The following is a 13,988-nucleotide window of genomic DNA, read 5'->3' as shown; positions in this document are numbered from 1 at the left end:
TCAAAATAAGAAACACATCACACAATCCATCTTAAGTTAAAGGCACTATATTATTGCAAGATGTTGGAGTCTAGTTCAAACCAACCATCAGCACTAGGAATGCTGTGTATTAAGTATTTGATAAGGACATTTTTTTGCTTACAAAAAGGTTAAACAATTTGCAGTGGGGCACAGATCCCGCACACTATGTACTGCTATAGCATGTGAACTGCAAACAAAAACTTTCAAGTGACATTTTCGGTGATCTTGGTCTATTCAAAATGGAACTTCCTAGATGTGTTGAAGCATGGGCAAACATGCGCAGAGGCTTCTTGCTGAATCTCAAGCACAGCTATCACAAAAATTAAAAGAAGCATGAGACAAGCATACAGCCTTGAAGGACATAGTGGACGGTCACTTCACAGAGCCGGGGTAACTTTGTTAAATGCAGTTGACATGTGGTGCATGATGGCAACTAACATTGTATAGCACCATAGAATCCCTACTAGGTCGAACGAAAGCATTCAGTCCACTGGCGAGGCAACAGCCCTTCGAAGAGCATGTCTGTCAGTCAGTCAGTCAGTCTCTCTCTTTATTTAGCATGGGCAGTTCACCAATCTTTGGATTGTGGGGACATTTTTGTTTTCTAAGATGACGATGCAATTTTGGATCATATTATTTGTAATGAAGAAAAAAAATTATAATCCCTAATAAATTTCATGAAAACTTAAAATTTAGGGAGTGTTCCTGAACAAAGAGACCTTGGAGTGTAGGTTCATAGTTCCATGAAAGTGGAGTCGCAGGTAGATAGGATAGTGAAGACGACGTTTGGTATGCTTTCCTTTATTGGTCAGAGCATTAAGTGTAGGAGTTGGGAGGTTAGGTTGCGGCTGTACAGGACATTGGTTAGACCACTTTTTGAATTATGCATGCAATTCTGGTCTCCTTCCTAAGGGAAGGATGTTGTAAAACTTGAAAGGGTTCAGAAAGGTTTTACAAGGATGGTGCCAGAGTTGGAGGATTTGAGCTTTAGGGAGAAGCCGCATAGGCTGGGGCTGTTTTCCCCGGAGCACGGAGGCTGAGGGGTGACCTGAGGTTTATAAAATCATGAGGGGCATGGAGATTATAAATGGATAAAGTCTTTTCCCTGGGTGGGGGAGCCCAGAACTAGAAGGCATAGGTTTAGGGTGAGAGCGGACATTTTAAACGGGACATAAAGAGGCAACTTTTTCACGCAGAGGGTGGTGTGTGAATGGAATGAGCTGCCAGAGGAAGTGGTGGAGGCTGGTACAATCGCAGCATTTAAAATGCATCTGGATGGGCTTATGAATAGGAAGGGTTTAGAAGGATATGGGCCAAATACTGGCAAATGGGACTAGATTAGGTTCTTATATCTGGTCAGCATGGATGAGTTGGACTGAAGGGTCTGTTTCTGTGCTATGCACCTCTGTGACTCTCATGCTACTTCCACTGTAGAAATACTTCAGAATTAAAACACTATTTAACCAAGATATCATGTAGAAATAAACATTTAATATTTATACCCCTAATTATTGCTGAATGCAGGTGTTTAAGAAAGCACTTACCCATGAAAAACTGTAATGCAACATTGTTCATAAGAATATTGTCTAGGGGTATTGTGCAAAGTTTTCCAAAGTTCGCAGCAAGCTTGAGCCTATCTACTTCCTGCAGATTAAAATAAGATGTGAATTAACAGTTGAAAATTTGCCACACAGCAACATTTGAGAAATGTTGACTCAGCCACACACTCAAAACCTTGCAACAGTTGCAAAACTAGATTAGAAAAACAATAAACCCAAAAGTCCCATAATATGTTACATGTAAAGTAAGGTGACCCAAAAAGACCATTGATAGAAAACAGAGGAATGTTTGGTGTGAGCGGAGGTGACAGCTTAAATTTTTAAATAGTATCTTTCATGTATTCAAGACATTCCAGAGTGTTTCAAAGACAAAAATATTTTTATTTTTATATTGCTGTTATTTAAGTAAAACTTCTGCCTATGTACAAATACATTTGCATGTTGAAAAATAAATCAAATAATTATATGAGTAAATCTGTGAAATACTGTATCTCTGCTCTCAAAAAGAGAAAACAATGAAGGCGCACTATATTGATTCTTGGAATGAGAGTGTTTTCCTATGACAGGCTGAGTAAGATTGATTATATTCTGTGAATAAAAGATCAACTCATCAAAATATAACATCATTCTGGAAAGGTTCAAAACTTTTTTTGGGCTAGTGTGTCTTAAACTTAGGGGTTGGGAGGTGGGGCATATGGTCTCAAGATTGGCGATGGAACATTGAATTGAAATGAGCAGAATTTTTATTTTTACTTGGAAGATTAGGAACCTTTCAAATTCTCTACTCAAACAAGCTCTTCATAATCTGCTGTTGAGTTTAATTAAAGATGAAAACCATAGATTATTGGACTCGAAAGGAATCAGGTGATATTGAGATAAAAAATGTGGATGAGGGTAGAACAGTGGAATGAGGGTAGAGCAGTGGATATAGTGTACATGGATTTTAGTAAGGCATTTGATGAGGTTCCCCATGGTAGGCTTATGCGGAAAGTCAGGAGGCATGGGATAGTGGGAAATTTGGCCAGTTGGGTAGAGAACTGGCTAACCGGTCGAAGTCAGAGAGTGGTGGTAGATGGTAAATATTCAGCCTGGAGCCCAGTTACAAGTGGAGTTCCGCAGGGATCAGTTCTGGGTCCTCTGCTGTTTGTAATTTTTATTAATGACTTGGAAGAGGGAGTTGAAGGATGGGTCAGTAAATTTGCAGACGATACGAAGATTGGTGGAGTTGTGGATAGTGAGGAGGGCTGTTGTCAGCTGCAAAGGGACTTAGATATGATGCAGAGCTGGGCTGAGGAGTGGCAGATGGAGTTCAACCCTGTCAAGTGTGAGGTTGTCCGTTTTGGAAGGACAAATAAGAATGCGGAATACAGGGTTAACGGTAGGGTCCTTAGTAAGGTGGAGGAGCAGAGGGATCTTGGGGTCTATGTTCATAGATCTTTGAAAGTTGCCACTCAGGTGGATAGAGCTTGTAAGAAGGCCTATGGTGTATTAGCAATCATTAGCAGAGGGATTGAATTCAAGAGTCGTGAGGTGATGTTGCAGCTGTACAGGACCTTGGTAAGGCCATATTTGGAGTACTGTGTGCAGTTCTGGTCACCTCACATTAGGAAAGATGTGGAAGCTTTGGAGAGGGTGCAGAGGAGATTTACCAGGATGTTGCCCGGAATGGAGAATAGGTCGTATGAGGATAGGTTGAGAGTGCTAGGACTTTTCTCATTGTAACGGCGAAGGATGAGAGGTGACTTGATAGAGGTTTATAAGATGATCAGGGGAATAGATAGAGTAGACAGAGACTTTTTCCCCGGGTACAACAGAGTGTTACAAGGGGACATAAATTTAAGGTGAAGGGTGGAAGGTATAGGGGGGATGTCAGTGGTAGGTTCTTTATCCAGACAGTGGTAGGGGCATGGAATGCGCTGCCTGTGGGAGTGGCAGAGTCAGCATCATTGGTGACCTTTAAGCGGCAATTGGATAGGTACATGGATAGGTGCTTAAGCTAGGACAAATGTTCGGCACAACATCATGGGCCGAAGGGCCTGTTCTGTGCTGTATTGTTCTATGTTCTATGAGATAGTGTGTGAAGATGAGGCGAGATTAAATATCAACTCCAACTTGATTGGATGATATTGTGGGTTTAAGGAGTTTTTGACTTACTCCTGCTTTTATTTTTTTGGCCCTTAAATTATCAAAATTCATTCATCACCTGGGTAGAATCTGACTTGTCCTTATTTGAAAGTGGGTAGTGAAAGAAGAATGGAAATGGTTTCAATAGCTCTCCTTGTGAACACTTGCCTTTGGTTTGTCACTACTATAAATAATGGGATGATTTCTTTCTGAAAAATGTTAACAATTCTGTCTTGTGACCACCAAACGCACTGTATGCCAATTCAGGCACATTTCCAGTGCAGGAGCCACAATTAAGGCATAACTGATGACTATGATGCACAGACTCCTCGTCTAGTCTTGTTTAACACGAAGTGTCTTGGAAATTGCCTTATTAAATACAAATGAATAAGTGATCGATTTAATAAAATTACATTAGCTCCAAAGTCATTTTTCTTCTTATTACAATCTGCAGGGGAAATTCACAAACTTGAAGAGCAGGCTCCAAGCTGACAATGAGAGAGATAAAGAAACATCCACTTTTAGTTCACAATAGTATCCCTTTTTGTCCTTTAATTGACCACACCTTCCACCTGAGGATACACACTTGCTTTTATTATTTCCTACCCTTCACATCTTTTCCCTTGTTTCTGGTTTTGACAAATTGCTAAATCTCTGTCTTCTATATTTTTGTTGAAAATGACCGGAAATGTTCACTGTCTCCTCAGTTTCAGACACTGTCTGATCTCTATTTAGAGCATTTTCTATTTTTATAACATAATTCACAGATGCTTTACGCATACTCAGAATCAATTATTTCATTTCAGATACATAAAAGTCAGTTTGCGGTAAGATGGCTTCAGTGTAGCAATGAATAGTGCCTCAAGAGCAATATGTAGTATTGTTACATAGATTCAACATTCCACAACAATTGTAAAGGGCTTTTACATCACAGGTGGTAGGTTTTATAGAAGATAGAAAAAAAGAGGAATATTTCATAAAAGTTTGAAAATAAAATGCTGTTTTTATATAAATATATATATACATTTATATGTATATTACACAAACAAATTATCTAAATGTACCAATAGGACATAAATTGAATTAACAAAGTACTTAAGAGTTATAGAGATGTACAGCACAGAAAGTGACCCTTCAGTCCAACTCATCCATGCCGACAAGATATCCCAACCCAATTCAGACCCACCTGCCAACACCTGGCCCATATCCCTCCAAACCCATCCTATTCATATACCCATCCAGATGCCTCTTAAAATGCTGCTGTTGTACCAGCCTCCACCGCTTCCTCTGGCAGCTCACTCCACACACATACCACCCTCTGAGTAAAGAGGTTGCCCCTTTGGTCTTTTTTATATCTTTGCCCTCTCACCCTAAACCTATGCCCTCTAGTTCTGGACTCTCCCACCCCAAGGAAAAGACTTTCTCTATTTATCCTATCCATGCCCCTCATGATTTTATAAACCTTATAAGGTCACCTCTCAGCCTCCGAAGCTCTGGGGAAAACAGCCCCAGCCTGTTCAGCCTCTCCCTGTAGCTCAAATCCTCCAACCCTGGCAACATCCTTGTAAATCATTTCTGAACCGTTTCAAGCTTCACAACATCCTTCTGATAGGAAGGAGACCAGAATTGCATGCAATATTCCAACAGTTATTGCGTTGGAATAACCAATGTCCTGTACCTAACCAATGTCCTGTACAGCTGCAACATGACCTCCCAACTCCTGTACTCAATACTCTGACCAATAAAGAAAAGCATGCCAAACGCCTTCTTCACTATCCTATCTACCTACAACTCCACTTTCAAGGAGCTATGAACCTGCACTCCAAGGTCTCTTTGTTCAGCAACACTCCCTAGGACCTCACCATTAAGTGGATAAGTCCTGCTAAGATTAGCGTTCCCAAATTCAGCACTTCACATTTATCTAAATTAAACTCCATCGATCACTTCTCAGCCCATTGACCCATCTGATCAAGATCCCGTCGTACTCAGAGGTAACCTTATTTGCTGTCCACTACACCTCTAATTTTGGTGTCATCTGCAAACTTACTAACTATATCTCTTTTGCTCACATCCAAATCATTTATATAAATGACGAAAAGTTGTGGACCCAGCACCGATCCTTGTGGCACTCCACTGGTCACAGGCCTCCAGTCTGAAAACAGCCCTCCACCACCACCTTCTGTCTTCTACCTTTGAGCCAGTTCTGTATCCAAATGGCTAGTTCTCCCTGTATTCCAGGAGAGCTAACATTGCTCACCGGTCTCCCATGAGGAACCTTGTCGAATGCCTGACTGAAGTCCATATAGATCACGTCCACTGTTCTGCCCTCATCAATCCTCTTTGTTACTTCTTCAAAAAACTCAATCAAGTTTGTGAGACATGATTTCCCACACCTAAAGCCATGCTGACTATCCCTAATCAGTCCTTGCCTTTCCAAATATATGTACATCCTGTCCCTCAGGATTCCCTCCAACAACTTGCCCATCACCATGTCAGGCTCACTCGTCTATAGTTCCCTGGCTTGTCCTTACCTCCTTTCTTCAACAGTGGCACCACTTTAGGCAACCTCCAGTCTTCTGCCACCTCACCAGTGACTATCAATGGTACAAATATCTCAGCCATAGGCCCAGCAATCACTTCCCTAGCTTCCCAGAGAGTTCTAGGGTACACCTGACCATGTCCTGGGGATTTATCCACTTTTACACATTTCAAGCACTTCCTCCCCTGTATTATGGACACTTTTTCCAAGTTGTCACCATCTATTTCCCTATAGTCTATATCTTCCATGTCCTTCTCCACAGTAAATACTGACGTAAATTCTTGTTTAGTATCTGCCCCATCTCCTGCGGCTCCACACAAAGGCCACCTTACTGATCTTTGAGGAGCCCTATTCTCTCCCTAGTTACCCTTTCGTCCTTAATGTATTTGTAAAAACCTTTTGGATTCTCCTTAATTCTATTTGCCAAAGCTATCTCATGTCCCCTTTTTGCCCTCCTGATTTCCCTCTTAAGTATACTCCTACTGCCTTTATACTCTTTTAAAGGATTCACTCGATCTATCCTGTCTATACCTGACATATGCTTCCTTCTTTTTCTTAACCAAGCTCTCAATTTCTTTAGTCATCCAGCATTCCTGATACCTACCAGCCTTTCCTTTCACCCTAACAGGAATATACTTTCTCTGGACTCTCATTACCTCATTTCTGAAGGCTTCCCATTTTCCAGCCATTCCTTTACCTGCGAATCTCTGCCCCCAGTCAGCTTTTGAAAGTTCTTGCCTAATACCGTCAAACCTGGCCTTTCTCCAATTTACAACATCAACTTTTAGATCTGGTCTATCCTTTTCCATCATTATTTTAAAACTAATAGAAGTATAGTCACTGGCCCCAAAGTGCTCCCCCACTGTCACCTCAGTCATCTGCCCTGCCTTATTTTCCAAGAGTACATCAAGTTTTCCACCTTCTCTAGTAGGTACATCCACATATTGAGTCAGAAAATTTTCGTGTACACACTTGACAAGTTCCTCTCCATCTAAACCCTTAACACTATGGCAATCCCAATCTCTTACATTAATTTGGTATTATGTTACACATTAAGCTTCTCAAACTTTGGCATTCAAACATTTCATCAAGTTGATTGTGATTTTCAAAGATATCTGCCATTGCCAGAAATTACTTTCCCTTTATCCCCTCATGTCATACAGTACTTCAACAGGATTACAGATCTCCTTCACTTTCTGATATCAATTGCATGTTCTGCCTGTCAAAAAGCTAAGTTGATGAACTACCTTATCAACACAGGTAAATGTACATATTATTACGACAGTTGAGAAACAACTTCTGATTTCACCACTGTAATTCATTAGTTAACATTCAAAGAAATGTTACAAGTGGGCAAGATCCGCAGATCTATTTACCTGTACTCATGCGGTTAAGTTTACAAGGTAACTGTTTAACATTTGGTTGGATATTACGCAACCTAATGAGACACTGAAACCACTTGATACTAATGACATTACAAGTCATGAACCAGAATTTGGTCTCTTGAATCTTCTCCACAATTGAAGGAGATTACAGCTGATCTGATTGTGGCCTCAGCTCTACTTTTCTATCCACACTATTTACATTAAGCATTGGAGTTTAATTTAGATAAATGCAAGGTGCTGCATTTTTGGAAAGCAAATCTTAGCAGGACCTGTACACTTAATGGGAAGGTCCAAGAGAGTGTTGCTGAACAAAGAGACCTTGGAGTGCAGGTTCACAGCTCCTTGAAAGTGGAGTTGCAGGTAGATAGGGTAGTAAAGAAGGCACTTGGTATGTTTCCTTTATTGGTCAGAGTATTGAGTACAGGAGTTGGAAGGTCATGTTGCGGCTGTACAGGACATTGGTTAGGCCACAGTTGGAATACTGCATGCAATTCTAGTCTCCTTCCTATCGGAAAGATGCTGTGAAACTTGAAAGGGTTCAGAAAAGATTTACAAGGATGTTGCCAGGGTTAGAGGATTTGAACTAGAGGGAGAGTCTGAACAGGCTGGGGCTGTTTTCCCTGGAGCTTCAGAGCCTGAGGGGTGACCTTATAAAGGTTTACAAAATTATGAGGGGCATGGATAGGGTAAATAGGCAACGTCTTTTCCCTGGGGTCAGGGAGTCCAGAACTAGAGGGCATAGGTTTAGGGTGAGGGGGGAAAGATATAAAAGAGACCTAAGGGGCAACTTTTTCACACAGAGGGTGGTACGTGTATGGAATGAGCTGCCAGAGGAAGTGGTGGAGGCTGGTACAATTGCAACATTTAAGAGGCATTTGGATGGGTATATGAATAGGAAGGGTTTGGAGGGATATAGGCTGGGTGCTGGCAGGTGGGACAAGATTGGGTTGGGAAGGACGGGTTGGACCGAAGAGTCTGTTTCCATGCTGTACGTCTCTATAACTCTATAATAGATCTAACACAGTCTTAAAAATCTTCTATGACTGTCTCCATTGAACTCTGGACAAAAGAATAACTGGAAGATCGTTCAAACATCCCATTAAAACCTAAAGAATAGGAGGGAAGAAGTAAGGACCATCACCATTATTAAAATAGGGTTAAAGACAGATATGCCCTAATGGTTTGCATTTTTGGATCATAAAAGTAATGGCTACCGAGAAAGTGGATGCATTGATAGCAATTTTTCAAAACTCTTTGGATTCTGGAGAAGTATCAGAGGATTGGAAAACTACCAATGTGATGCCCCTATTCAAAAAGGTAGGAAGACAAAAAGCAGGTAATTACAGTCCAATTAACCTAACATCTGTTGTTGGCAAAATGTTGGAATCCATTGAAGAAATAACAACAACGCATTTGAAAAATCATAATCTAATCAAGCAGAGTCAGCATGGTTTCATGAAAGGGAAATTTATTAGAATTTTTCAAAGAAATTCAAATCATAGTAGACAGAAGGAAAACAGTAGATGCTTTGTATTTGGACTTGCAGGTGTTCGACAAGATATGTTACAAAAGGTTAAATCATAAGATAGCAGCCTTCAACTTGATGTTAGAGGTAGTACACTGGCATTTACAGAGAATTGGCTAATGGGAAGGAAACAGCAAGTGGGGAAAAGGGACTCTTTCTCAAGTTGGCAACCTGTAATTTGTGGAATTCCAGAGGGAGAAGTGTGGGACTGCAAGTGTTTACAATGCATATTAATGACTTAGAGGAAGGAAACAACTGTACTGTAGCCAATTTGCAGACAACATAATTACTAGACAGATACAAACAGTTTTCAGAAAAAGATTGATAGGTTGAGTGGACAAAAAGTTGGCAAGTTCAATAAAACGTAGGAAAATCTGAATTTGTTCTTTTTGGGAAGGGAGAATTAAAGAACAGAATCTTACTTAAATGGAGAAAAACCGCAGAAAACTGCAACGCAAAGGGTTCTTACGTATGAAACGGAAAGCTAGCATTCAGATGCCAATAGTAATCATTAAGTCTCATGGAATGTTGGCCCTTATTTCAAGGGGATTGGAATATAACAAAAGAAAACTATTACTGCAACTGTACAAGGTGTTGGTGAAATCACACAGAGTACAATAAGCAGTTTTTGTCTTCTTTAAGGAAAGATACCATTTAATTGGAAGCAGTTCAGAGAAGGTTCACTAGGACGAGCCAAGAAATGTCGGGATTGTCTTATGAGCAAAGGTGGAACAGTTTTGGACTCTACTCACTGGAGTTTATAAGATTGTGAGGTGATCTCTTTCCAGCATTTAGCACTCTGTTTCCACATTTACCCTGTCAAGCCCCATGTTTCCCTCAGGGCAGAGTCTAGGATCAGAGGGCACAGTCTCAACATAAAGGGGTACCAATTTAAATACTGAGATCAGGAGGAATTTCTTCTTTTGGAAGGTTAAGACTCTTTGGAACTTCTCACAGGGCACAGTCCTTGTGTATATTTAAGGCTAAGGTAGATAGATAGATTTTTGATCAATAAGGACATCAAGAGTTCCGGGAAAAATGCAGGAAAATGGATGCGAGGAACATTAGCTCAGCTATGATCCTAAAGAATAGAGGAGGAGGCTCGAGGGACTGAACGGACTACTCCTATTCCTATTTATTATGGTCTTATGGAGTCCTTACAAGGTAAAAAAAAATCATCTCTAGGTAAAATGGGAGGAGTTATTTTTAAATGGAGTCCCCTGGTGGTAAACTCCTCCAAAAGGAGAACATGCTTTCTGCATCTACCTTGTCAAGTCCGCTCAGGAACTTATAAGATTCGAATAAGAGCACAACTTATCTCTCTAAACCCTAACAGATATAAGCTGAACCAGTTCAACTTTCTGTCAGAGATAACCTCTTCATTCCATAGAACAATCGAATAAGCGGTAAAGACAAGCCAGGGAACTATAGACTGGTGAGACTGACGTCGGTGGTGGGCAAGTTTTAGATCAGATTATTACAGTGTGGAAACAGGCCCTTCGGCCCAACAAGTCTACACTGACCCGCCGAAGCGTAACCCACCCAGACCCACTCCCCTACATTTACCCCATCACCTAACACTACGGGCAATTTAGCATGGCCAATTCGCCTAACCTGCACATTTTTTGGATTGTAGGTGGAAACCGGAGCACCCGGAGGAAACCCACGCAGACACGGGGAGAATGTGCAAACTCCACACAGTCAGTTGCCTAAGTCGGGAATTGAACCCGGGTCTCTGGCACGGTGAGGCAACAGTGCTAACCACTGTGCCACCGTGCCGCCCACAGTCCCTGTTGTTCAAGTTGTTGGAGGGAATCCTGAGGACAGGATGTACATGTATTTGGAAAGGCAGGGACTGATTAGGGATAGTCAACATGGCTTTGTCCGTGGGAAATCACATCTCACAAACTTGATTGGACTTTTTGAAGAAGTAACAAAGAAGATTGATGAGGGCAGAGCAGTAGATGTGATCTATATGGACTTCAGTAAGGCGTTCGACAAGGTTCCCCATGGGAGGCTGATTAGCAATGTTAGATCTCATGGAATACAGGGAGAACTAGCCATTTGGATACAGAACTGGCTCAAAGTTAGAAGACAGAGGATGGTGGTGGAGGGTTGTTTTTCAAACTGGAGGCCTGTGACCAGTGGAGTGCCACAAAGATTGGTGCTGGGTCCTCTACTTTTTGTCATTTACATAAATGATTTGGATGCGAGCATAAGAGGTACAGTTAGTAAGTTTGCAGATGACACCAAAATTGGAGGAGTAGTGGACAGCGAAGAGGGTTACCTCAGATTACAACAGGATCTGGACCAGGTGGATCAATAGGCTGAGAAGTGGCAGATGGAGTTTAATTCAGATAAATGCAAGGTGCTGCATTTTGGGAAAGTAAATCTTAGCAGGACTTGTACACTTAATGGTGAGGTCCTAGGGAGTGTTGCTGAACAAAGAGACCTTGGAATGCAGGTTCATAGCTCCTTGAAAGTGGAGCTGCAGGTAGATAGGATAGTGAAGAAGGCGTTCGGTAGGCTTTCCTTTATTGGTCAGAGTATTGAGTACAGGAGTTGGGAGGTCATGTTGCGGCTGTACAGGACATTGGTTCAGCCACTGTTGGAATATTGCGTGCAATTCTGGTCTCCTTCCTATCGGAAAGATGTTGTGAAACTTGAAAGGGTTCAGAAAAGATTTACAAGGATGTTGCCAGGGTTGGAGGATCTGAGCTACAGGGAGATCAGGTTGGGGTTGTTTTCCCTGAAGCGTCGGAGGCTGAGGGGTGACTTTATAGAGGTTTACAAAATTATGAGGGGCATGGATAGGATAAATAGACAAAGTCTTTTCCCTGGGGTCAGGGAGTCCAGAACTAGAGGGCATAGGTTTCGGGTGAGAGGGGAAAGATATAGAAGAGACCGAATGGGCAACATTTTCACGCAGAGGGTGGTATGTGTATGGAATGAGCTACCAGAGGATGTGGTGGAGGCTGGTGGGACTAGATTGGGTTGGGATATCTAGTCAGCATGGACGGGTTGGACTGAAGGGTCTTTTTCCATGCTGTACATCTCCATGACTCTATGAACTCTCTCTAGTGTAAAAGTAAATTTTAGTTCAAAAGTAAAGGGGGGATCATACTTTTACATGTAACATTCTGAACAAGTTGAAATCCACCCTTTCCCACTGCCTGTTATCATTGAATTTCCAATTTGAATACTATTCCCATCAACCACGTTCCTAAAATTAGCACAAAGGGAGACACAAAGAGCTGGACATGTGTTGACAATAATGTGTTATTCTACAATTCTATTAAGCACATATATACCACAGTGAGTTCGATTTCAATTCCAACCAGGTGGTAAGTACTAAGTGTTGGCCAAACGTATAGACTGAGCGGAGCGGGTCAGGCAGCATCCAAGGAGCAGGAGAATCGACATTTCAGGCATGAGCCCTTCTTCAGGAATGAGGAAAGTGTGCCAAGCAGGCTAAGATAAAAGGTAGGGAGGAGGGACTTGGGGGAAGGGGCGTTGGAAATGTGATAGGTGGAAGGAGGTTAAGGTGAGGGTGATAGGCCGGAGTGGGGGTGGGGGCGGGGGTGGAGAGGTCAGGAAGAAGATTGCAGGTTAGGAAGGTGGTGCTGAGTTTGAGGGTTGGGACTGAGACAATGTGGGGGGAGGGGAAATGAGGAAACTGGAGAAATCTGAGTTCATCTCTTGTGGTTGGAGGGTTCCTAGGCGGAAGATGAGGCGCTCTTCCTCCAGCCGTCGTGTTGCTATGGTCTGGCAATGGAAGAGTCCAAGGACCTGCATATCCTTGGTGGAGTGGGAGGGGGAGTTGAAGTGTTGAGCCACGGGGTGGTTGGGTTGGTTGGTCCGGGTGTCCCAGAGGTGTTCTCTGAAACATTCCGCAAGTAGGCGGCCGACTATATTGGGGAGACAGGCCACCTACTTGCGGAACGTTTCAGAGAACACCTCTGGGACACCCGGACCAACCAACCCAACCACCCCGTGGCTCAACACTTCAACTCCCCCTCCCACTCCACCAAGGACATGCAGGTCCTTGGACTCTTCCATTGCCAGACCATAGCAACACGACGGCTGGAGGAAGAGCGCCTCATCTTCTGCCTAGGAACCCTCCAACCACAAGGGATGAACTCAGATTTCTCCAGTTTCCTCATTTCCCCTCCCCCCACATTGTCTCAGTCCCAACCCTCAAACTCAGCACCACCTTCCTAACCTGCAATCTTCTTCCTGACCTCTCCGCCCCCACTCCCACTCCAGCCTATCACCCTCACCTTAACCTCCTTCCACCTATCACATTTCCAATGTCCCTCCCCCAAGTCCCTCCTCCCTACCTTTTATCTTAGCCTGCTTGGCACACTTCCCTCATTCCTGAAGAAGGGCTCATGCCCAAAACGTCGATTCTCCTGCTCCTTGGATGCTGCCTGACCTGCTGCGCTTTTCCAGCAACACATTTTCAGCTCTGATCTCCAGCATCTGCAGTCCTCACTTTCTCCCAAACGTATAGACTGACGTATGAATCAACCATGTGAGAAAAAAAGAAAGTTTGGCCCGAAGTCAGTAAAGAGGTGACCTTTACATGAGATTAACCATCTCTCAAATATGTAAGATGACTAAACCGAACTCAGTGCTTCAGATATGCTCTAATCAATGCCCTGTTCAACGGTTCAAACAAAAGTCACACCCTACTTTTATAATCTTTTCCCTTGCAATGAACAACATTTCATTTATAGGCATGCAAAATAAATTATTCATGTTAGAGTCTGGCAAGATGAGATTGTTGGAACAGGAAGGCAAAAGCTCTATGGTCAGGAAAGGTAATTCAGAGA

General features: G+C 42.5%; 1 protein-coding gene across 9 annotated transcripts in view; it reads right to left on the bottom strand.

Annotated features, from left to right (window-relative positions):
• The window catches only part of snx13 (sorting nexin 13), a 188,986-nt gene that overhangs the window by 56,936 nt on the left and 118,062 nt on the right, over positions 1–13,988 (bottom strand). For all 9 annotated transcript variants that reach the window (XM_072575355.1, XM_072575356.1, XM_072575363.1 and 6 more), the window contains one exon: positions 1,566–1,665. In XM_072575355.1, coding sequence (XP_072431456.1) covers positions 1,566–1,665 — 100 coding nt within the window. The remainder of the gene's footprint in view (positions 1–1,565; positions 1,666–13,988) is intronic.

This window comes from Chiloscyllium punctatum, chromosome 8 (genome assembly GCF_047496795.1).
Source record: "Chiloscyllium punctatum isolate Juve2018m chromosome 8, sChiPun1.3, whole genome shotgun sequence".
NCBI lineage: Eukaryota > Metazoa > Chordata > Chondrichthyes > Orectolobiformes > Hemiscylliidae > Chiloscyllium > Chiloscyllium punctatum.
The sequence above is the reverse complement of the archived record's forward strand: the minus strand, read 5'-3'. Positions and strand labels throughout refer to the sequence as shown.